At 43.3% G+C, this 24877-nt stretch overlaps 1 protein-coding gene across 1 annotated transcript in view; it reads right to left on the bottom strand.

Moving 5' to 3' along the window:
* Positions 1-24620, bottom strand: part of LOC126262226 (adenosylhomocysteinase) — a 32864-nt gene extending 8244 nt beyond the window's left edge. The window contains exons 1-5 of the mRNA XM_049958674.1: positions 24483-24620; positions 24055-24245; positions 21010-21162; positions 13751-13939; positions 10745-10960 (exon numbers count right to left, since the gene is read on the bottom strand). Of these exons, the coding sequence (XP_049814631.1) occupies positions 10745-10960; positions 13751-13939; positions 21010-21162; positions 24055-24245; positions 24483-24510 (777 nt within the window). The 5' untranslated portion in view covers positions 24511-24620. The remainder of the gene's footprint in view (positions 1-10744; positions 10961-13750; positions 13940-21009; positions 21163-24054; positions 24246-24482) is intronic.
* Positions 24621-24877: the final 257 nt, after the last annotated feature.

The raw sequence follows: 24877 nt of genomic DNA, 5'->3' as shown, positions 1-24877 counted from the left end.
CATACTGAAATGGAGGTCCAAAAATAAAAATTAAATGGCCTTTGCCATATTGCTTTAGCGGATGAAAAGTAAAACGTGGTCGGCAGCCTGTGCATCATTTGCTGAAACGGTCGATAGCTCAGACGGCAAACCCAAGAGGAAATGTAAACAGTTTTTTTTTAAAAAAAATTGGGCATTCCATCAGGAAGAGGGGGGACAGTTAAAACTCGGGCTAAATGTGTACAAAGTGGTGGGATAGCGCAACTTAAATGACAATGACTAAAAAGGCAGTGCCCAATATGCAGTCTAGTTAAAATGAACTATTCCCAGTGGGAGGGCTGAGAGGAGGTCGTCCAAGCCGCTGGGAGAGACTTAACTAGCTGGAGCTTATTCCCGTGAAGGCAAGACCATTGGCGTTGTCAGAGGGACACCACCTCCTGACCGACGGCAACACAGAGATCACTGGAGGGAATTTAGGAACTCACGGACTGAGGTACGAGGACTGCAGCCTTGTCAGCAGCTTCCTTTCCTGTCATACAGACATGACCAGGAACCCACAGAAGCATCACACTGGTGCCACCAAGAGTTAGCAAGTGACAGTTTTCCTGGACCCGCTGCATTAAGGGATGGACGGTGTACAGCGCACACAGACTTTGAAGGGCACTGAGTGAGTCTGACCAGAGGACACAATTGAAAAGTCTGTCACCGGATGTACTCCATGGCCTGATACAGGGTGAGGAGCTCAGCTGTAAATGCTGAGCAGATTGCCAGAAGCTGATATAATAAGACACTGGTGCCAATGATGAAGGCACACACAGCACCACGGGCAGTCCGAGAGCCATCAGTGTATACAAAGGTACTATCACGAAGTTCCATGCGAAGGTTGTGAAACTGAAGACAATAGACCGAGGCTGGAGTAGCATCCTTAGGAAGCGAACGAAGGCCAAAGTTAACACAGGCCGCTTCACGAAACCAAGATGGTGACGGGTGTTTCACACACACACAGACTCACAAAATGGGAAAGCTCCAAGTAGTGTTAAGTTAAGCCGCCGTAGCATACGCCGAAAGCAGACTGCAGGAGGTAACAGAAGAGGGACCCCACCCAATACAGGCAATCTAAGGAATCATCAAAGGAGGAGACATAGGATAGGTGGCCACGCATGGCAGAGAAAATGGCGTGCATACTTGCCGAGGAAAAAATCACAGCGGTAGGATAGTGGTATTTCAGCAGCTTCAGCATACAGACTCAACTGGGCTAGTGTAAAAGGTGCCTGTTGAGACAATGTAAGAGGGATAGATGTACACGCACACACACAAAAAAGCATGCATAGTTGAGTTTCGAACGGACAAGGGACCGATACATACAGAGGAGGGTGGTTTGATCAGCCCCACAGGAAATACCATTGAGACCACGTACAGCAGGCTGCCAGGTAAGACACATGGAAGGATCAAGAGTGTTTCCCATAGAGCATAAGCCCTAGGACTTTCGTAGTTTCAACAAATGGAAGGGCAACAGGCCCAAGACGGTGGGAGAAACCATCCATCAGAAATTCATACGGACGGTTTTGTCAGTGGAAAAGTGAAAGCCACTGTCGATGCTCCAGGAGTAAAGACGATCAAGACATCGCCGAAGATGCCGCCCAGTGAGACAGGTCCATAGAGAACTGCAATAGATGGCAAAATCGTCAACAAAAAGGGAGTCGGGGATGCCCGGCAGGAGACAGGCCATTATAGGGCTAAATGGCAATAGCAAAGAGGATGACGCTCAGTACAGAACCCTGAGGCACACTGTTTTATGGGATAAAGGTGTCCGACACGACAGTACACACACGTACTTTGAAAACTCTGTCTTTTAAAAATACCAGGAAACAGGGCAGGTACCCACAGAACCCCCACATGTAAAGAGGACTCTAGTTCTCCAGCAGGCGTCGTGCCTTCTCCAAATCGAAAAACATTGCCACAGTCAGATTTCTGCTGAAAACCATTCATGACATGGGTGGACAACGTAATAAGACAATCAACTGCAGAATGCTGCACTCTAAATCCGCAATGTGCATACATCAGTAAATTGCTAGATTCGAGCCACCACACCAGTTGGGCGAGAATTATACATTCCATCATCTTGCAAACGCAGCTGGTAAGAGACATGGGGCAGTAGCGAGAAGGAAGGTTTTTGTCCTTACTGGGCTTACGTATGGGTATGATGGTGGCTGCATGTCAGCGTCCAGGAAATGTGCCCTCTGCCCCAGTGCGGTTGTACATAAGCAGAAAGTGTTTGCCTGCAAGAGAATGGTGCTGCAACATCTGAACGTGGACAGCATCCAGCCCTGGGCCGGAGGATTGGGATAAACTGAGAGCACGATCTAGCTCCTTCATAGTATTGGTGGCATTGTAGCAATCACGATTCAGAGAAGAGAAGGGTATCACCCAAGCCGCCTCCGCCTGTTTCCGATGGAGTAAGGCAGGGTGATAGTGGGAAGATCTCTAAACTTCCGCAAAATGGTGGCCCAAGGTGTTGGAGATAGCACTAGCTTCCATACTACTGTCAGGCCGGACATTGGGGGAATGGATCTTGGTCCCAGAGAGCTGTTGGAGGTTGGCCCACATGACAGAGGAAGGTGTGAAACTGTTAAAAGAACTAGTGAATGAAGGACAGCTAGCTCTTTTGCTATCCCCAAGAACGCGACGACACATTGCATGCATCTGTTTATAAAGAATGCAGTTTGCCATCATAGGATGGTGGTTAAAAAATTCAGAAAGCATGTCTCCGTGCAAGAATTGTGTCGCGGCATGCCTCAGTTCACGAAGGGACTGGGACATGATGTGGTAAAGAGGAAGTGCGGGGAATGGAACATCCTGCAGCAGTAAGGATAATGTTTGTGAGATATTCCACCTGATCATCACAACTAGGGAAATCTTTTTCTTTGAAGGTCGTCAGGGAGGAGTAAAGCTGCCAGTTAGCAAATGGGTAGCACATGGGAAATGGTCACTCGAGTAGGTGTCAGAAAGAATGGACCACTCAAGCTGGAGAGTGCACAAGGATAGGTCCAAATGGGAATAGGTACGCGAGGAGTTGGAAAGGAAAGTGGGTGCGCCAGTGTTAAGGCAGAAGAGGTTAATAAGTTGGTTAAGCAGTCAGCCAAGAGGCACCTCTCTGATACGTGTTGGGAGAACCCCAAAGGGGATGACGTGCATTAAAGTCACCTAGTAGCAGAAATGGGGGCAGTAGCTGCCCTGGTGACATCAAACGACACAAGGACATAAACAGTACAGAGGGAAAAGACAGGTGGGGAAGGAAAAAGTGAACTGCAACGGCTTGAAGGTAGGTAGTCAGGAAGGTGGGTTGACTATGAATGTCATCCCGTATGAGCAGCACGACACCCCCGTTAGATGGAATGCCGACCTCAGGTGAAGGTCAAAATGAATCGGTAAGCAATGTGAAAGCTCAAAGCGGTCACGAGGGCGCAATTTCATTTCCTGAAGGCAGAGTACAAGGGGATACTGTGATGCTAAAAGCAGCTGTAAATTCTACTTGTGGGACCCAAGACGGCAAACGTTCCATTTGAGCAGAGTCATGATGATGAGGAAGAGATGTAGGGGTGTCGCCAACTGCAGAGTGACAGCTGGGGAAAAGTCGCCACTACAGGGCACAGAAGCAGTAGGATCCTGCCCCGTGGGGTCATCAGCTTGTTTGTGCGGTCAGCCTGTGGAGTCTAACCCCGAAAAACGGTCATTGGTGGTGCGCACCGACAACACAGGCTGGCAGGGCTGAGGTACCACGTGGCAACACCATCGAAGATGATCTTCGAGTTGGCAAAGGAGAAGACCGTTTGCCTTTGGTGGACTTCGAGCCTTTCCGGTTGGAGGAAGACTGAGTGTGGTTTGGCTGGAGGGACGGATGAAGTCTTCACAGTACTACACCTTCTGTCCTTTCTGGCTTACTGGCTGTGTAGCTGGTGGCTTTGTCCCTTGAGGCAAGAATTTGATGGCTCGTTGCACAGCTGGATGGGGGCTGGTGAGGCTACCTTGACACTGTGTGATTTCACAACCTCGGAGCTGAATTGGAGGTCGCGTTTCTGCGTGGCCATGTCCTTCATGGAGCGAGGGGTAACAAGAAGAGAACTATAGCTACCAGACGGAAGAACGCAGGGTTTCGACTAGCCAGTAACTTGCGAGTGACTGGGTAAGGCACTTTATCCTTTACCCCCATCTCTTTAGCAGCCCACTCATCAAGAAACATGGGACAATCCCAAGAGGAGGCGGCATGGCCGCCATTGCAGTTGATCTAGCAGGAAGAAGGAGGCAGGCAATCCCCCTCATGTGCATCCCTACCACAGGTGTCACATTTGGCTGGATGTTGACAAGACGTCCAAGTGTGTTTGAAACAATGACACTGGTAGCAGCGCATCATGTTCGGAATGTACAGCCGGACTGTGATAATTTCATAGCCTGCTTTGAGCTTGGATGGAAGCACCACTCTATCAAAGGCGAGAAAGAGTGTGGGTGGGCACCAAGGAGGAATCTACCTTTTTCATTACATGATGGACTGTAATGACACCCTGATCAAAGGGGTAAGACTGGATTTTTGGCTTGGTTAGTCTGTTGAACAGCCTGGTGTAAATTACACCATGGGAAGAATGGAAGTGAATGGCCCTCGACATGAACAGGGTAACCATGGAGAAGCGAGGCAGCAAGCAGTTTTTGTGCTTGAGAAGCCAAGTGCCATTCCATAAACAAGAGCAGGATTTTACAGGGCCAGAAATTGCATCAACATCTTTCTGAATAATAAATGGATTTACAGTGGCGAAGGACTAACAGTCTTCAGTACATGAGACCACAAGGAACCATGGTGCAGCGGGAAGGGTCTGTAAATCATTAGCCTCATTACATTTACGTTTTGTAGAGCGTGAGTGGGAAAATGATTGACTCATCACAAGGAAATCCCCATTATTGCCAGAGTCTCTGATGAAGTGCTCCTTCCAACTGGGGCCTCCTTCACAAGGGGGCGTACCCACCTAGGTGATTGTTCACACCTCAGGTCACACCTCCCGAACACCTGACAGAGGGGCCAATCGGTAATTGGGGAAGGTTACAGCTCAGGCAGTCACCTCTCCCTGGGCCTATCCTGTACCAGGGGTTACACGTGAATCCTACCTGTCGACCCGGAGCTGGGAATTACATGTTACCCAGTCACCAGTTGTGTCAGACACTTGGGCCAGCATTCAGGAGCGCACAGGGAGGAAGAATAAAAAACAGGATCCTCAAATGCCAAAGCGTAGGGATGAGAGAAGGGAAAAGGGAGCAAAAAACAAAGGTGAGACTGATCATATGTCAGCAACAGAATGCAGAACATTCCCAATAATACCCCAGACACATTCCCGAAGGAAGGGGGAAAAAGAATAGCAAGAGGGTAGACATGCAGCACAGAAGGGAAGAAAGTGCTGCAAAAGGCTGGGGCCCCATGGTAGCCAAGCATAAGAGTGGGTGACTGAGGTGTTTAAACAACTGATTATGGATGGGATCTGGGCCAGGGGCTGAAAATTGTGGTAAGAGGTGAGAGCCAGAAGTTAGAATTCAGTAAAAGCTTCACAGTAGGCTTCTGCCTGATGAGGGTAAAATCTAAGTGGGAAGCTTCAGTCCCGTTTCTGGAGAAGAAAGGCAGCAGGATAGGAGTGACATGGATCTGAGCAAAAGCCACCTGGAAGGGCAAGGCCCGGGACGGAAGACTGTCGTTGGCAACCTTGGAGGGTGCCGAGTGTAGCCTACAGCCATGATGAAGGGACAGAAGAACCTGTCGTGCTTATAGTCCGTGAGACAAGTGATTGGTACTGACAGTTCCGGCAGGCAGACGGTGCTGTTGCCGAATGTGGCTCACAACACGCAGCGCCCTGTCTGCTACACGCATTCTCTAGCGAGACAAAATACAAGTCGTATTGGTACGCGTGAATTTATTTAAAGTTCATGCTTGAAATATATTAACTCGAAAACTGATAAGAGCTATTTAGTACAAGTATCTAAGATGCTGAAACATAATAAAGTTATTTGTTAAACTTCACAACTGAAATGAAAACTATTTTTACAAGTTGTTGAACATTAGCAGTTTTGGTTTCCATTGTTAAGTATTAGCATTATTAATTTGTTCTACTACAAGCTACAGGATAATTGGTCAGTGTATTAAAAGTTATGATCTGGTTGTAGATCGATAGCAAACTCCCTCCTTACATTCCTGAATACGTTGTAGTTACTGTAATGGAAAAACACCACTCACATCACTGTCAGGATCTGATTTGACATTGTCTTCCTCAGCACTACTCAAACAATCACTGCTCTCTCCCAGATGTATAATTAAATTTTCGATGCATTCTTCCACAACCCCTTCGGTTTTGGCCGCCTCTCTGATGGCACTTGCAGTGCTGTTTACAATTTTAGCCCACGTCTCGCTTGTCACTTTATTGATAGCTGCTGGAAGGAGAGTTTCCACTTCAGAGATCGTAAATTTTTTATTGTTTGCAGCAATGTAATTTTTTATCTGCACCCACACTCCTTCAATTGCATTGAAGTGACAGTGGTATGGAGGAAGCCAAACAATTTCATGCCCGTGCCTTTTAGCAATCTCGTCAAATACATATGTTGGAAATTGGGGTTTCTTTTGTGCCACAATTTCGAGCAGTCCGCCTTCCTTACATCTTCTCTGAAATCTACTTTTCGCCGTTTCAACCACTGAATGATATCGTCTTTTTTTGTTGCCAAGGTTGGTGCCTTATCGTGAACAACGGAATGATAAGGTGCATTGTCCATAACAATCACTGATGGACTTGTCAGATTCGTCATAAGCGATGTCTCGAACCATTCTTGAAATACTACACTGTTCATTTCTTCATGGTAATCTCCCGTCTTTTTTGACCGAAACATTTTCAAGCAGTTTGGCACAAAACCTTTCGATGTTCCTGCATGTAAGACAATAATACGCCCTCCTTTGCCAACAGGCACTGCCATTGTCCCCTCGGGCGTTCCATCATTCCAGCCTCTACGTAAAGAATGGCTGGCATTGACCCAAGTTTCATCTAACCACACTATACTTTCGAATTCCACACCCATGATCCTGCGCAGAAATCTGCACCGCCATGCAACTACATCTGTCCTTTCCATTAATATTTTGTGTCCGTTAAACAGTGAATAGCTGAAGCCTATGTCTTTCAACACTGTACGCAATGAAAATTTGCTCCCTTTAAAAAGATCGTCTTTCTGAAGCGACACCTGTAATTTAGGTAGAGTGGGATGTTCCCTTCTCTCATAATAGCTGTATATATGACGACGAATAGCGTCTTTCTGAAAATCGTCCAAAGCTGTCACCTGCTTATTTCTCGGTCGCTTCTTTCCTGGTGTGTGCAGCTTTGTTGTACCACTCTCGTCACAATCTACACTTACTGTTCTTTCCCTATCTTTACAACAGTGTTCTTATTTTCAATGCTGCTGCAGTTCTCTTCACAACCTGAACAACACGAATTAAGGGCCCACCTTTGTCCTTTTCTTTCTGACAGTAATCCCTCACAGAGCACACGAATTCACGGGCCTGGGTGTGTAGCACACTATTCTTCCTCCGTTTCACTTCTTGTGTTGGGCTGGTACTACCCGCCGCACTAGACATTGTTTACAACGAAACATAAACAAAGAAACACTAAAAACAACAAAAACGAAATAAACTGCGAATTCAACTTCAGACAAACGACGAACGACCGCACCGCCTGCACACGAGACACTGGTAAGTTTCATAAGCGCGCGCGACCGGGTTTCAGAGCGGCAACGTGGCCCTTGCTACCTGCTCAAAGTCAGGCCGTCATTGGCTGCCTGCCTGCGGTCGCTAGGCAACGGAAAGACTCTACCGAGCTGTCAATACCAAAGACTCGTCTCCCAGACTATAAGTAACGCACTTTGGCATTAAGATCTTTAAAGGTAACAAGACTGGCAGACGACAGATGCTGCTTAAGTCAAATTTGCAAGGCCTGACAGCAATCACAGATGGCAATGGCTGTGGCTGTGCTCCACCACGAGACTAAAGAGGTGAAAGGGGGTGCATCAAGTGAGGGACAGCAATGCCAGCAGCGCAAATACTTGTATTGGACATGTCATGGATGACTTCATCAATAAAACCTCACAAAGGGGGGTAAACATGACCTGGGAAGTATAAAGAGGCCAGTCAGTGCATTGGCAAGCCCAGTGGCATAACCTGGTGGGAAGGGAATGACAGAATGAACAGAAAGTGGTTACTATTGCAGAGGTCATCATTTGGTGATCAATGCGATGAAGGGAGAGGGGAAGGGGAAAGTAGGCGAAAAATCTGTAGCAGATAAAGTGGACACAAATGATTAGGGGAATCATTAAGAAGGCACAGCTTGTAGTCAATAAGAAACGTGTCTATGAGGAGACCCTAAGTTAGCTGAAGAAACACTGGCCCACAAGGGGTGATTCACATTAAAATCTCAAAGGAGGAGGAGGAGCACTTATGTTTCCGTTTCTTCCTCTTCTCCTCCTCCTCCTCCTCTTGCTCTTTCATGGGTTGACGAAGGCAGGGCCAGGAGAGAGAGCGAGCAAGCAAGCTTCAGTGAGATCTAGAACCGAGAGGGAGTGGATGACGTGGGGTGCTCAGGCTATGTGTTCCCCAACTGACTTGTGACAGCATTCAGTCTGGAAGACACTGGAGGATCTGTTCCCCGGAGTGGGGCTGTATCATTGCAGATGCTGAGGAAGGGGGATACTTCTCCAGTGCGGTAGAGGAGTGCCATCTGGAGGGGATAGGAGGAGGGCAGAAGGAAATAAAATAGGCAAAGTTAAATATTATCGACACATGGTGAAGGATGAGATATTTCTGACAAGCCTCGGTTTAGGATAAATGGTCAAGGGACCTATACTCCTGTATCTTCTTTCCCTTCTTATAAAGTATATGGTGAGTAGCAATCTATCCTGGATTTCCCACTGTTTGATTTTTCTTCTCATAAACCAGGCTATCCGGCAATTGTGGAGAGTGATGGTCATGACAAAGCACACAGGTGGCAGAACACAGGGACTCCCCTCATGGAGTGGGTGTCCAAATTCCTCACAGAGGGTTTACTGTACGGGGGTGGGGGGGTTACTGTACAGGGGAAAGACATGTGCCCAAAACACGTATACTGGCAAAACCTCATGGATGGCAGGATGTCCGACTTCACATCACACTGAAACCATAACCTTGAGCTTCTCTGGGAGGGTTGTAGGGACATAAGAATCAGCATTAGAAGATGCATTGCCAACTAAAGAGATGGTCACATAGATGAACAGCCAGCCTGGAGCTTAAGGCACTTTGTACACAACACATCCACCCTGATACCACCCATCTAATCAGGGGCTCTCCCCATGGGTGCCACTCAGCCACAGCCTTGGCTGGCTGGCTGCCTGGCACGGCAGCCGTTACTGGGAGTTCTGATGCTCCAGAATGACAAGCAATTACTCCTAGGCATAAACTGGGAGGTATCAGCTCAGGCGTCAGAAGTGTGATTCCTCTGCTCTCAGAGGCCTCAGCCGAAAGGGTATGTAACGACCGCACCACATGAACTGGCTATATAGCATTAAATGACAGTGGCATCAAGGAAAAGCGGGAAGAGGCAGAATGCCACATACCGAAGACACTAAGTACAGTGTTCTTGCCCAGTTAGTGCCACTACAGAGAGAAAATTTGGAAGGGAAGGTCAAACCCAAAAAAAGAGACCAAAAATGCTGAAAAGGGAAGGCGAAAACGAAAAACCGAGAGGAACAAAAACTGAAAGGAATACCAGAAACCAAGAAACTAGACAGGCCAACATAAGCAAGAACACAGAGGTGAAGTAGGCAGCAGAGGGAAAGGAATGAGGACAGAGAGGGAAGGGCATGCGGAAGGAATGCAGCCCTGGAAGGATGAAAGGGCCACACAGTTGTCACTCAGATCCACAATAAGTCTAGGGTTGTGGGTGGGCATAGTAATTTAGTGCTGTTGAGGGGCCAAGTCAATGACTGTAGATTCCTCCACACTTGTATGCCTGAAATATGTGAGAAAATCATTTAATTTTGAACTGCAAACAAAGGAGGGTAAGAAAACCTGCCACAGAACAGCAGCTAGAGGATATTGAGAATAAACTGTTAGAATAGTACGAGTGTATGAGGTAACAGGATATGAGGATGTCACATAGAAGCAATATGAGGCCCACCCAGAGCCACCATGTAGCAGACTGCTTTTCTGTACCTGAGAAGTCTGCTGCCTGCAAGGAAGAGCACTATTTTTTATTTTTTAAAATAAATATTAAGGGCAATATTAAAACAAGAGTAGAAATGCTAGGAGTCACTATGTCTGGGGGCACTCAGTGGGAATCTTAATACTACTGCAACACAGGATGAGGAGATAGTCCAAAAGGTTTGAGATCCCATGCCTGCCATGTACTAACACACAAAAGAGTTGATTGTCCAAGGGAAGCAACTTATTAATACCAAGGGAATCAAGGTGCACACACAATCCTAAAAGCACCCACAGAGAAACTGCTTCTGCATCCACAGTAAGTAGTAATCAGCACGAAAAAATGTGGAACCAGCATATTTATATAACTATTAGCTGTACCTAAAGTAAAGTGTGGTTCACTGTTACAGGCCTTATTAATAATCATAATGCCGTCAAAATTAATTTTCCTCATCATCATGCACTTAACACTCATTTAAAAACAAATGATGTTTCTTTAACATAATCCATATATCATTAACTTACCTCATAGCCTTCCATTGAAGCCTGAAGTGCATTTATTGGGTCAATTTCTGTAATTATGACCCTACCACCAAATGCTCTAAGTGACTGAGCACAACCTTTGCCTACATCTCCATAACCAGCAACAACGCAAACCTTTCCTGCTAACATGACATCCGTTGCTCGTTTTATGCCATCTATGAGGGATTCTCTACAACCATACAGATTGTCAAACTTGCTCTGAAAATGAAATGTTTCTACTTTAATAACTGTTGTAATGAATAGTAGAAAACGCAAACACACAAACGCAAACACTAGGCACCAATGCTCTAAAACACTAACATGCCTTGCCTAGATAGGAAAGGCTAAAAAATTACCCTTTCAAGTCAACAAAAGGCAGTACTGCTTCAATGTGGTGTTTAGCACTCAATCTGTAGGATTACCCAACATTTAGTCAGCAGTAATGCCATCCCTTTAGAGATCACCTAAAGTCTCTACAGAAGAAAACAGAAACTGTAGTAAGATCAATGTCTTAACAGTTCCAGATTTGATGACCTACCTGTGTGGCTTTAGACAAATTAATCACCCAAATTCTGCTCGTAAATCTGAAATAATGTCTCCTGTGCACCACTGTGTATGGTGGACATTTAGACTGACTGACAGAGTGACTGCTGAAATGGGCTATACCAAACTATCAGTAATTATTCTACTGATTTTACAGGGCATGGTACATACTACACAGATTTAAACATAAATGATATTACTGTTAATCATCCACTTACCACAACATACAAATCCTATAAATGAAAATAATCAATTACTGATAATATAATGTAAATGGATAGATAAAAAAATCTACTTACTAAGCGGCAGCAGGGAATGCACACACAAAAGGGCTTAACTTTTACAAGCTTTGGGAGCCAGTGGCTCCTCCTCCTGGCAGAAGAGTTGAAGGGGAAGGAAGAGAGGTGAAGGAAAAGGACTGTAGGGTTTTAGGGAAAGGAAAATAGTTCTGAAAAGTAACCCAGAACCTTGTGTCAAGGGAGACTTACCGCCTGGGATGAGAAGGAAAGACTGATTGTTGGGGATTGCATCGGGCAAGATTTGAAAACCTGAGACCTTAAAGGTGGAAGACAGGATAATATGCAAGACAGAGATTACTCCTACAACATCTTGCACAAATTAAGAGTGAAAAGCCAAGCACATTATATGTAACTGAGGTGGAGGAGGGGCAGTGAAAAGCCAACAGAAAATGAAAAATGTAGAAAACTAAAATGGAGTGAAGAATAGAGTAGTTAGTCGAATACATGCTGAGGAATTAATGTAAAATAAGGCCATGTGGGTGGCGAGAACTAAGGACATGTTACAGTGTTAGTTCCCACTTGCGGAGTTTAAACTCTTGTCTGGGGGAAGAATCCAAATGGCACGTGTGGCGAAATAGGCACTGAGGTCATGGCATGTTGTACAGCATTTTCTGCAACAGGATATTGTGGGTTGCCTGTATATACCCTCTGCCTTTGCCCCTATATCCTGAATGATAACTGGGTGGTAGTCATGCCGATGTAAAAGGCCAAACAGTGTTTACGCAACAGCTGGTATATGACATGTATCGTTTCATATACTGTCAAAAGGGAGAGCCACCTGGGAAATGACATGTCAGTGCTTTGCAGTGAATGAAAGCAGTATATGGAGATAAACATTTAAATTGCACATATAACCAAAATAAACTGAATTCCACTGGGAAAGTTTAATAATGATACTTATTGCTATGAAATTTTGTATCAGCAAAATGACAAAACGTGCTACAATAAACACAACAATACAGCACACAGTATTATTTGATTGCTATGGGTGACTGGGCATGAAACTAGCAGTTTTACGTTTTCCAGCAACCTATTTGAAACAGTTTATGTCTAGAGCAGTACAATTAGGAAAGCTGTTACTCTGAATAGCTTAGTGATATTAAATGACTATCTTCTACCATTAGCTTAATATTTACATGACTACAATGGTATTTACAAAAGAGTAAGTTATTTACATTTGAAACAACAAAGGCCTGTTTATAATGAACACTGCTACTTGCTGCACAGCCAACAAGGGTTCCTAATTCTTCACTCTACACAATTGGTTACTTTGCAGAAGTTGACTATTCATCAAGTGGGTACAAGCTCAATAAATAGCAGTAATGAATTTTAGACATTGTTGATACGAGACATTTTTTAATTTACTTTCGAATTTATAGATTTCCAATATCTTCTGGTAGTTTAAATTACACTTAAACTGAAACTATTATTTGCAATAAATACCATAAAGTGAAATAGGGGTTAAAAATCAGCAGCTAGATAATTGCTAAACGAGGCTGATTTTAATTTTCAAGGGAAGAATCTACGTCAGCACATGCGTACACACCAGGGACACATGTATAAACTACTCTTATTAAGTGTCCGGTCACTCCTGTAATTGATATTACCACAATCAATCATTCAATGACATTTGTGCACTAGCAAACCCTTGATTAAGACTGAAAAAATAAGTTTGTTCTTTTCCATTGATTGGGAATGTTCCCACATCTTTATGCACAGAAAAATAAAATTTCAGCACAAAATCACATAACTTAAGCATGAGAATGGCAGTTTGGTAAGCATCTTTAACCAATGGAAGATAGGTAAACTTCCAACAATTACAAGTAAACCAAGTTATGTAAAGGTGTGAGAAAGCACAATGGCAATGAAAACATTACCAAATTTTTAAAACGTTTCCTTCAGTGACAGATGGACAACAGGATAATATTTTTTTATTTGGAGATTTGCAGAAAAATGAATTGCGTACTGAAATATGACTCAGTTCTTGATTGCACAATGTTTGACAAATTACACACAGAAACAATTTTATGATGTGAATACAATTGCCAGCATAATCTAATGTCATTGTATAAACTTGTAATCTGGAAAAAATAAATTTTGCACCGAAACTTTACAATTTAATTTTAAATCGTGCAAGAAAATTGTTCTTTTCTTTTTACAAGCTTACCTTTGTTACAGAGTCATTCACGTTAAATGCTGGAACCTTTAACATATTTTCTTTCATCATTTTATACAGGTTATGTACACCAGTCGTCGTCTCTTCAGAAATGCCACGTATGTCTTTCAGATACTCTGGATATTTTGTGTGCACCAAATTAGTCAAATCACCACCATCATCCAGTATCATGTTCAGGGGCTAAAATCAGAAAGAAGTTAATTTCCACATATACCAACATTACAATTGTACTTATTAAAACTGAAGAGGAAGATAAAACTGATAAAGTAACTATTAGAAAACATTAACAATTAATTCCTAATGTTAGTGACAAATCATTGCAACTGAAACATGAAAGTGCAACTAAAACTGTACACACATTATTTTTCAGTGATGCTTGGACATATTCAATTTCTTAAGTTTCTTGGAGAGAGTATGGAAATCAAATACAGCTATGGTTATAATTTATCAACTTCACGAACTGCACTACTGATATCCTGCTCTGGGCACAATCCTGACGAAGTTGTTGCCAAGTGCTAGTGTATAGTGGCAAAATGCAGCTGTGGGGCAATAGCTGTGTTCCAAGAAATGTGGAAAACTTTCACTGCAGTCAAACCACTGTACTCTAAACAACTTCACTGGATTTAAATCTATGAAGAAAAAAAAGTTTTTTGACCACTCAAGGCAGGCGCTTTGCTGAATATTACCATCAGTACATCATCCATTCATACTGGAGGAGGAGGAGGAGGAGGGGGGGGGGGGGATGACCTACATAGCATGTTAACTCTTGTAGCCATCATAACCCCCAGGCATAAGTTATTAAAGGTGGAAATAAACACCTTTAAGACTGATTGAAAACAGCAGCTAGAGACATATATATATAAGCACTGGAGAGGTGGGATGAGTACCTCAGCAGTCCAGTGGCAAAATGGGGAGAGGACGAGGGCAAGGGCAGGTTCAGGAAACATAAACAGCTCTAATTGCAAAGTCTAGAAACGGGATGTAATTTTGAATGTACGACTGCTATAAGGAAGTACCAATTTTTCTAGTTACAATTTTTTTCTATTTGCAAAGTCTACCAGAAAAGGTAATTCCAATATGGGCAATACTGCAGGACAGAGAACATCCTCTGGGGCCTTCAACAATGAAAACTATGCTCTAATTTACTGTGAGTCCGGTGACTAGTTATCAAGGCTACAGTTGCAATAAATTCACTTTTTATGGCTGGATTTTGTAGGCCAACTTTATTAAATGGCGACAACCAGTATGAGATTGTACTATTTTTTACAAGGCAGTAACACAATCTGCTATAGATTTTACACAAAGATAATTTGTAGTGTTTGAATTTGCTGAACGATAAATGTGTGTGTAATTTTTTAAGAATGAATAGCTTGACTGTAGCATAAGAAGTCAAGCTTGTTCTCATTTCTGCCATACTAAGTGATTTTAAAGAGTGGGCTGCACGAGTGACATTAGTAAGTCCACTATGTAGTCTTGTTCAAATATCCACATAGCTTATAGCCAAGGTATTTATGTTTTTGCACCAAAAGGAACTTTACATTTTTTGTAGATATCAAGTATGAAGTAAGTATTCCATGTAAATGAAATTCTACTTAAATACCCTATGGTATGGTCACAGGAAGGTCAGTATACCCTTTCATTGCAGTAAGTGGAAGATTGTGATAGGTCTGATGTGACAGGTCCTTTTAAGTAGAACCATAATTGCACATGGTATACTTTAAATTTCAATTGTAAAGGAAAGTTACAGATATGTGATTATAGAGAAATATTAGGACAGTAAGAGAGCTGATGCTCTTGAAGTCCATATGATGAATTAAGGGTAATAATAATACGAAAACATGTATATATTTGCCTGTTATAACTTACAAACAAGTACCTTACAAAAGCAAACCCAAAATGATACAAATGTTTTAACTGGGTTTAGGAATGAGAAGGACACAAAAGAAATGATTAATATAGTATCCAGTACAAGTAAAAAGAATGACTTATTGTAAACTTTCACATTTGAATTAGATTACTTAAAAAACAGAGGTACACTTAGTTATATGGCATGCCACCTTGTCTATAAATAAGCAAGCATATCTACAATTTTAATTTGTTTATGCTAGTTAAAGACTACAGAAAAATGTCATTTTTATGCATGTGATATCCTGTAGTAGTTCAAATATTTGTTTTGTATTTTATCATTCGACGTATATATGCTGCATGGAGCTACCAACACCACACAGAGTGCCAAGGAGGACCTTACATACATACACACACATTTATGCACTTACTCCGCAAGCCACCATTAAGTGCGTGGCTGAGGGTACCCTGTAGCACTACTAGCCGTCTCCTTTTGTGTTCCACTCTTAGACAGAGCACAGGAAAAATGACTGTCTATATACCTCTGTATGAGCCCTAATTTCTCGTATCTTACCTTCATGGTTCTTATGCGAAATGCATGTTAGTGGCAGTATGACTTCTGCAATCAGCTTCAAATTCCAGTTCTCCAAATTTTCTCAACAGTATTCCTCACAAAGATCATCATCATCCCTCCAAGGATACCCATACATGTTCTAGAAGCACCTCAGTAGCATTTGCATATTTTTCAAACCTATCAGTAACAAATCTAGTAGCCCGTGTGAATTGCTTTGATATCTTCCTTTAATCCAGTCTGGTGCTGATCCCAAACAATTGAGCAGTACTCAAAAATAGGTCACACTAGTGTTTTATAAGCTATCTCCTTTAAAGATGAACCACACTTTTCTAAAATTCTCCCAATGAACCAGAGTCAACTATTCACCTTTTCTACCACTATCCTCATATGCCCATTCAATTTCATAATGCTTTGCAATGTTACACTCAGATATCTAAATGGTGTGACCTTGTCACACAGGACACTTCAAATGCTGTATCTGAACATTACAGGTTCCTTTTTTCCTGCTCATCTTCATTAACTTACATTTTCCTTGCTTTTAGAGCTAGCTGCTATTCATCGCACTAACTAGATTTTTATCAGAGACCTCTTGTATTCTTCTACAGGCACTCATCTTCGGCACCTTCCCGTTCAGGACAGGATCAGCAGCAAACAACTGCAGACTGCCACGTTTTCTGTCTGCCACATCACTGAGGTATATAGAAAATAATATATGTCCCATCACACTTCCCTGGGGCACTCCTGATACTACCTTTGTCTCAGATGAGCACTCACCATCAAGGACAACATACTGGGTTCTATCAACTAAGAAGTCTTCAAGCCACTCACATATCTGGGAACCTATTCCACATGCTTGCAACCTTGTTAACCATCTGCAGTGGGATGCCATGTCAAGTTCTTTTCATAAATCTAGAAATATGGAAATTAATCTGCCTGTTGCCTTTCATCCATAGTTCACACTAAATCGTGTGAAGAAAGGGCAAGCTGAGTTCCAAACAAGCAATGCTTCCTGAAACTATGCTGATTTGTGGACATCAGCTTTCTGGCCTCTATGAAATATATTCAAACTGAGAATATGTTCAAGGATTCTGTAGCAAACTGCTGTTGAAGATACTGGTCTATTCTTCTACCCCTCATATATGGGAGTCACCTGCACTTTTATCGACCCTGGGGACTTTGTGTGCTTGGTGAGTGATTAGCAATGAATGCAAACTAAGGGGCCAATGCTGTAGAGTATTCTTTGCGAAACCAAACTGGGATTCCATCTGGACCTGACGATCTTTTTTGTTTCCAACTCTTTCAGTTGTTTCTCTATGCCAGGGATGCTTATTACCATTACTACGTCATCCATATGGGACACTCTGTGGCAGTCAAACAATGGTCTTTGTACTGTTGTGCTGCACGAACTATTTCTGAAATGCAGAGTTTAAAACTTCCGCTTTCATTTTGCTATCTTCAACTGCCACACCAGACTGTTCAATGATTGATTGAATGGAAGCCTTTGACCCACTTAGCACTTTTACATAGTACCATAATTTTCTTGGGTTCTCAGCCAGATCTTTTTCTAAGGTACGACAGTGGCAGTAGTTGTATGCTTTGTGCATAGATCTTTTCACAGATGCACAAATCTCTTCTAACTTTTGCCTGTTGCCATCTGCACATTCTCTCTTGAAACAACAGTTCAGAATTTTCTGAATTTCGTTGGTAAACCAGGGTGGTTCTTTTCTGTCCTTAACCACTTACTAGGTGCATACTTGTCCAGAGCAAGATTCACATTCTGCTTGAACTTGGCCCATAATTCCTCTGTGTCCACCTTAATGAAACTAAATTATTGCAATTCATTGTCTAAGCGAGATGCTAACATTTGCTTTTCTATTCTTTCTAGCAGAAACACTCTCCTCACCTTCTTGACCAATTTATTAATTTTCATAACAACAGTCGCTATAATAACACCACAGTCATTAATCCCCGTCTCTGTACTGACACCATCGATAAGGTCAGGCATGTTTCCAGCTACAAGGAGTGTAAGAAAGATGTGATGGCGCCAAGCTGTCATAAGCCTTATGAAGATTGAAGAAAACTGCTACAAGGCGGTGGCACTGAGGAAAGGCCTACTGAAGCAGATAATTGACTGTAGACTGTCCCTCCTGAAAGCCATATTTGCCAGGAAACGAAACTCCCAAGATTCGAGGTCACAACAGAGCTGACGAGTCATCAGCCATTCAAATAACTTGCAGGGAACACTAGTCAGACTAATCAGCCGGTAACGATTGAGGGATGATGGATCCTTACCAGGCAGGAACCACAATACTGTCCCTCCAATGAGAGTGGAAAACATCTAAAGCCAAATATGGTTGAACACCCAAGGAGATATGGTTATTGTGCAGGACTGAGGTGTTGAAGCAATTGGTTAGGGACGAAATTGGGGCCAGGGACTTAATTTTGGGAAGAGGAGAGGGTCAGAAGATGTTCCCATTCAGGTTCATTATACGATTCTGCCTAACAAGGGGTAAAACCTAAGTTGAAAACTTCAGCACCCAGTTTCCAGAGGAGGATGGCAATGGGATAGGAGGCTGACACCAATGCTGTCGCAAAATGGGCCGCAAGATGTTCCACAAGAACTGATGGATCCATACAAAGACCACTTGGCAGCCTTGGAGGGTGCAGAGTGTAACGCCAAAAATGGCGGTGGTGAGAATAAGATTATTGGACATATCATGGATGAGCTTGTCAATACAACCTGACAAAGAAGAGGTAAACAACCTGGGAGTTATACAGAGGTCAATCAGTGCAATGGAAAGCCCAGCAGAGTACACTGGGCTTTGGGAGGTGGGAAGGGAATGAGGGAATCAATGGGAATTGGTTGCTATTGCAGAGGCTATCACACGGTGACCAGCATAATGAAGAGAGCAGGGAGGGAAAGTCAGTGAAAGATCAATGGCAGAGAAATTGCCATAAGCAGACTAAAATGGGTATGGGAACCATCATTAAGGTGGCACAGATCGTGGTCCACAAGAAACCTGTCTACGAGGAGACCTCGGCTAGACAAAAAAGCAGTGACCTACATGGGGTGATGGCCATTAAAATCCCACAAGAGAAGGAGGTGAGGGAGAGATTAAAAATCACAACTGCGGAGTCCATGTGGACCTGGACAGCAACCACTTCTAATGCGGTATGAAGAGGGTCCACGTGTTAACAACGTCTGTACAGACCAACATGCAAATGCCACCAGAAACCCGGTTCCGACAAAGCATGGAACCTGAGTGAGCACCAGCATGAGATTCCTAAAGAATGACATGCTCTGGATTGGAAGGTGACTAATACCCATTTCAATGTCACTGAATAAGTACAGAATTGAGATCCAAATGGGAGGTAAATGGTCTGAAGGTGGTTACGCCAATGGGTCATTATACGTTCCCAATAAGGACGGGATGGCATTCATAAACAAGAGGTCAGACTAGTTGCCATGGGGAGTTGGCACCTCTGGGGGCTTCGGAGGGGCCTTGTCCCAGTACTACTCCTACTCCTCTTTCATAGGTCGAGGAAGTACGGGCTATATCTCATTCAGAGGCCCACTTCACCAGACTCGTCTGATAGTTTCCACACAAAAATAATGGTTTGGTGGCGGTGAAAGTGTCCCTGTCAATCCTGGGGTGAATCAGCTAGCAGATAAAGGCTCTCACCTCAAGCCAACAAACCTGACCCTCCTCCCAGTGTGCAGCCAGGGAAGGGTACGCTGCAAGGTCATAACAAAACCGCATTAAAAAATCCATTCCAAAATATAGAAATGGTCGTAGTAGAAGAATGGCCACTTTTTTTGGAGCTTAATGTGTTTCATGCGCAAAGCCGCCATCCTCATACCACCCACTCTAATCAGGGGCTCTCCCTGTGCGCGTAACCGAACCAAAGCAAGTGCCGTCTGGCATGGTAGCCATTGCTGGGAGTTCTGATGCTGCAGAATAACAAGCAATCACTCCTAAGTTACATGTGGAGGCAACATCTCAGGTATCAGAAGTGTGATCCCTGTGTTAGGATGCTCAAACAAAAGGGTAAATAACGACCCTACCACACAGGCTAAGTACCATGCTGGCTATGTGGCATTAAAAGACAATGGCGTTCAAGAAAAATGAAAGAGGCAGTACAGCCACAAGCTGAAGATGCAAAGTAAGGTGTTCTTCCTCAGATGGCTCACATTACAGTGACAAAATTTAGAAGGTGAGGTCAAACCCCAATGGGGGACCCAAACACCAAAAAAGAACAAGAGAAACAAAACCATTAGCACGAATCAGGAGGATAGGTGGGCCTATGTAAGCCAGGACTCCGAGAGAGGGGAAGGAGCGAGGGCAGGGAGTAATGGGCCTAAGGAATGGAATGCAGCTCGGGAACAAAGAAAAGGCCACAACAGTTTGGGCCTCTGTGTGCACCTGCGCCCTGCAAGAACTCGTGAAAGAGCCACAAGCCCCCCCCCCCCCCCCGAGGGGAGGGGGGTGTTACTGCGACAAACAGAAATGAACGCATATCCATCACCCATACTGATACAGACAGCAGTTACAGTGCAGTGTAATGATAATGTGTATTGTCTCTTGGAACATACATAAATATAATAAGGTTTCCTAGTCAACACCACTTTAACGACTCTCTCTCTCTCTCCCCCCCCCCCCTCCCTGTGTGTGTGTGTGTGTGTGTGTGTGTGTGTGTGTTTTTTAGGATGCTTATACTACCATCTATCCTCCCCTTTCTGAGCCAAATAGTCGTAATGAAAATTGTTTGAAACTGAAGTATATCATTACCAATTATCTGTCTCACAGACATATCGATCAAAACTGAATACCTTATTATCTTTAAAAACAAGTGTCTGTTCAATGCACCATATATATTCTTCATCCGTTTCTCCCTTCCAAGCATACACCGGGATGCCTCTCTTAGCGATGGCGGCTGCAGCATGATCTTGGGTGCTAAATATGTTGCAGCTTGACCACTGGACCTATGAAAAAAGTTAAACACTAGAAATTTCTGTAAATGGTACTCTGAATCTTTATAACACATTCTGATTGCTCAATGTTCTCTTTTAAAAAGAAAACACTACACAAAATAATATTTCCTACATGAGGCACATTGGTAGCCCAATGACAAAACCAACAAGGATATGAAATGAAACTGATAAATCGCAATTGTTATGACAGACAGCAAGATAGGCCTCATATCTATAATTGCAGTCATGCATAATGACGGTTGAGATTAGGCTTGTTCTGCACATCTACACACATCGAAAAAAAGTTTTGCATCACCCCAGTTCCCAGAACTCCTGAAGACAGACCTCGACTTTAGATATTGTATCACAGACACAGTCCCTTTGACTGTTCAGAGATGTCACTAAACCCGCCCAAAGACGTAAACAACCATGCATGAGCAGTGCATATTAGATGGACGTGGTCCGACAGCCGATCAGAAGTCATTCCACCACCAAGGAGGTACACAGCTCGTCTTGTCTGTAGTTCAACCATGCCTAGACAGCCAACACCGCAGTTTGATCACATCCACATTGTTACTTTGTGGCAGGAAGCGCTGTCAACAAGGAAAGTGTCCAGGCATCTCCAACTGAACCTACACAATGTTGTTCGGACAAGGAGGAGATACAGAAACTGTTGAAGACATGCCTTGCTCAGATGGCCAGGGGCTACTACTACAGTGGATGACTGCTACCTACGGATTATGTCTTGGAGGAACCATGACAGCAATGCCACTATGTTGAATAATGCTTTTCGTGCAGCCACAGAAAGACGTGTAATGACAAACTGTGTGCAAATATACTGCATGATCCGCAACTTCACTCCCAACACCCATGGCAAGGTCCATCTTCGCAACCATGACACCATGCAGTGCGGTACAGATGGGCCCAACAACATGCTGAATGGACCGCTCAGGATTGGCTTCATGTTCTTTTCACTGAAGAGTGTAGCATATGCCATCACGCCTTCAACCAGACCATCATCAGAGACGTGTTTGGAGGCAACCCAGTCAGGCTGAATGCCTTAGATACACTGTCCAGCAAGTGCAGCAAGCTGGAGGTTCCCTGCTGTTTTGGGGTGGTATTATGTGGGACCGATGTACACCGCTGGTGGTCATGGAAGGTGCAGTAATGGCTGTATAATATGTGAATGCCATCCTCTGACCGATAGTGCAATCGTCAGCAGCATATTGGCGAGGCATTCGTCTTCATGGATGACAATTCACGCCCCCCATCATGCACAGCTAGTGAATGACTCCCTTCAGGATAATGACATCACTCAACTGGAATGGCCAGCATTTTCTCCAGACATGAACCCTATCAAATATGCCTGGGATAGATTGAAAGGGGCTGTTTATGGTCGATGTGACCCACCAACCACTCTGAGGGATCAACACCAAATCGCCACTGAGAAGTAGGACAATCTGGACCAACAGTGCCTTGATGAACTTGCGGACAGTTTGCCACGACAAATACAGGCATGCATCAATGCAAGAGGACGTGCTGCTGGGTACTGGTGCGTACAGCCATCTGGACCACCACCTCTGAAGGTCTCGCTGTATTTTGGTACAACACGCAATGTGTTGTTTTCATGAGCAATAAAATGGGCAGAAATGATTATGTTGATCTCTATTCCAATTTTCTGTAGAGGTTCTGGAACTCTCAGAACCGAGGTAATGCAAACCTTATTTGTGTGTGTGTGTGTGTGTGTGTCACGCCTTCTGACAACCAACACGTGTTCAGTAGAGTTCTTGGCTCTGGATGACTTAACCAATGCGAGCATTAAACGTGATCACAGTGAACTATTTAGTCAATCTTTATACCATTTATTGCATATTGTCACAGCTGATTGTGGTGATAAGCTACAACTTCTGGACAAGCAATTAAGAGACACAATTTGCAGTACACATGCTTTCATCAAGTTCACAGCACTTGCACTTACCACAACCATTGCTCGGAATCGGCAACAACACAATCCTCGTTCATGTCTTTAGCTGCACGAAATGCCGTCAGTTGTGGTTTGGACTATATTTAATACTTACTGAAGTGAATGCCATTCAAGAAAGTGCACAGTCTCTGTGTGAACTTTGAGAACTGCACAAATTCTGTGCTATACAATCGCACAATTATAAATTTTTCAGCTTTGTATGAACAAATAAATGGAAGTTGAATATGTTCAAGGAGTAACTCAACATATATATTAAATGAAAAACACAGGACTGTGCTTAAATTGTTTAATTTTTTAAAAAAATTAATTCATTAGTGTGTTGCTACTGTGTAAGAAACGAACAGATGCTGGTCTGGCAACATTTCTCTCTAATAGCACCCCTCTACTCAAGACCAACAATACTTAAAAGCCTGCCACATAACTGATTGCCCTGGGGAAGGTCAGATATTAAAAAAACTACATATGCTAGGATTCTACAAGAGAATGCAAATGGCTCTGAGCACTATGGGACTTAACTGCTGTGGTCACCAGTCCCCTAGAACTAGCCTACTTGAACCTAACTAACCAAAGGACATATCACAAACACCCATGCCCGAGGCAGGATTCGAACCTGCGACCGCAGCGTAAGAGAATGAAGTCTACTCCTGTATTTGAAAATGAACAGCTCTTTGTAACTCAATATTTTTGCTGGACTGAGAAGACTATTCACAAACATACTGCCATAATAAACAGATGACAAATTGTGTATAGCCCATTTATTATACCTTGAAGTAGATGCACTTGCAACATACCACTTCTTAGGATATATATATATATATACCTTATAGGCTGGTATTGTCGGTGAGTAAGTCCATTCCATGCATTGTGTCACTTAGTACTAACCAAGAAATTAGTTAAAGAGTGTAACTATGTTTACCTACCTCAGCTCCTAATTCTAACAGTGTCTCAATCAGCACAGCAGTTTGTATAGTCATGTGAAGGCACCCGCTTATCCGAGCGCCCTGCAGAGGTTTTTCTGCTCCGTATTTCGCCCGGATAGCCATCAGTCCTGGCATTTCATTTTCAGCAAGCGTAATTTCCTTACGACCCCATTCGGCCAGGCTGATGTCAGCTAAATTTACAACAGAAGAGTCTTCTAAATATGCACTGCTTTAGGAAAAATTACGGGAAATATTGGTAAAAATTCCCACAATTTTTCATGTAACAAAAATATTTTCAACGACAAGAAAGGGTATCGCTGAAAACATGTCACTCGCCGGCAACAGCACGTGTTTGTTTCTAAGACCGTCTAGTAAACACGTGCGTTGACAAGACCTGTTACAGTTTCTTACCAGTTGTAGGCACTCACCTATTTTATACGGTGGTTTAGAGACCATGTTCCTCTACTCGAAAAACTTACAAGATTCCTTCCTTCCTATTCTCCCAAGTCCCCGGTAACACGAGCGCGCTTTATTTATATAAAGCTCTTGGTCCAAAGATAATTGCACCTCAGAGTGCAAACGTGCAGACATACATTCTAGAACTATGTATCAATATGCACATAATTTTGGCGCCAATATTTTGTATGTGGGAATTCCTAAATTCACTTCTGACAAGATAGACAAACTAGTTAAGATAAAATAAATTTTCACAAGTTCTTATTACCAGTGCCAAAACTATGAACATCAGCAAAGTAATGATCATTTTCCTACTGACGGATATAAGCAGCACTCATTTTGCTACTGACGAATACTGTGCAGCGAT

The sequence above is a fragment of the Schistocerca nitens genome, chromosome 6 (genome assembly GCF_023898315.1).
Source record: "Schistocerca nitens isolate TAMUIC-IGC-003100 chromosome 6, iqSchNite1.1, whole genome shotgun sequence".
Lineage (NCBI taxonomy): Eukaryota > Metazoa > Arthropoda > Insecta > Orthoptera > Acrididae > Schistocerca > Schistocerca nitens.
Note: the sequence above shows the minus strand (reverse complement) of the source record. Positions and strands in the feature narration are given on the sequence as shown.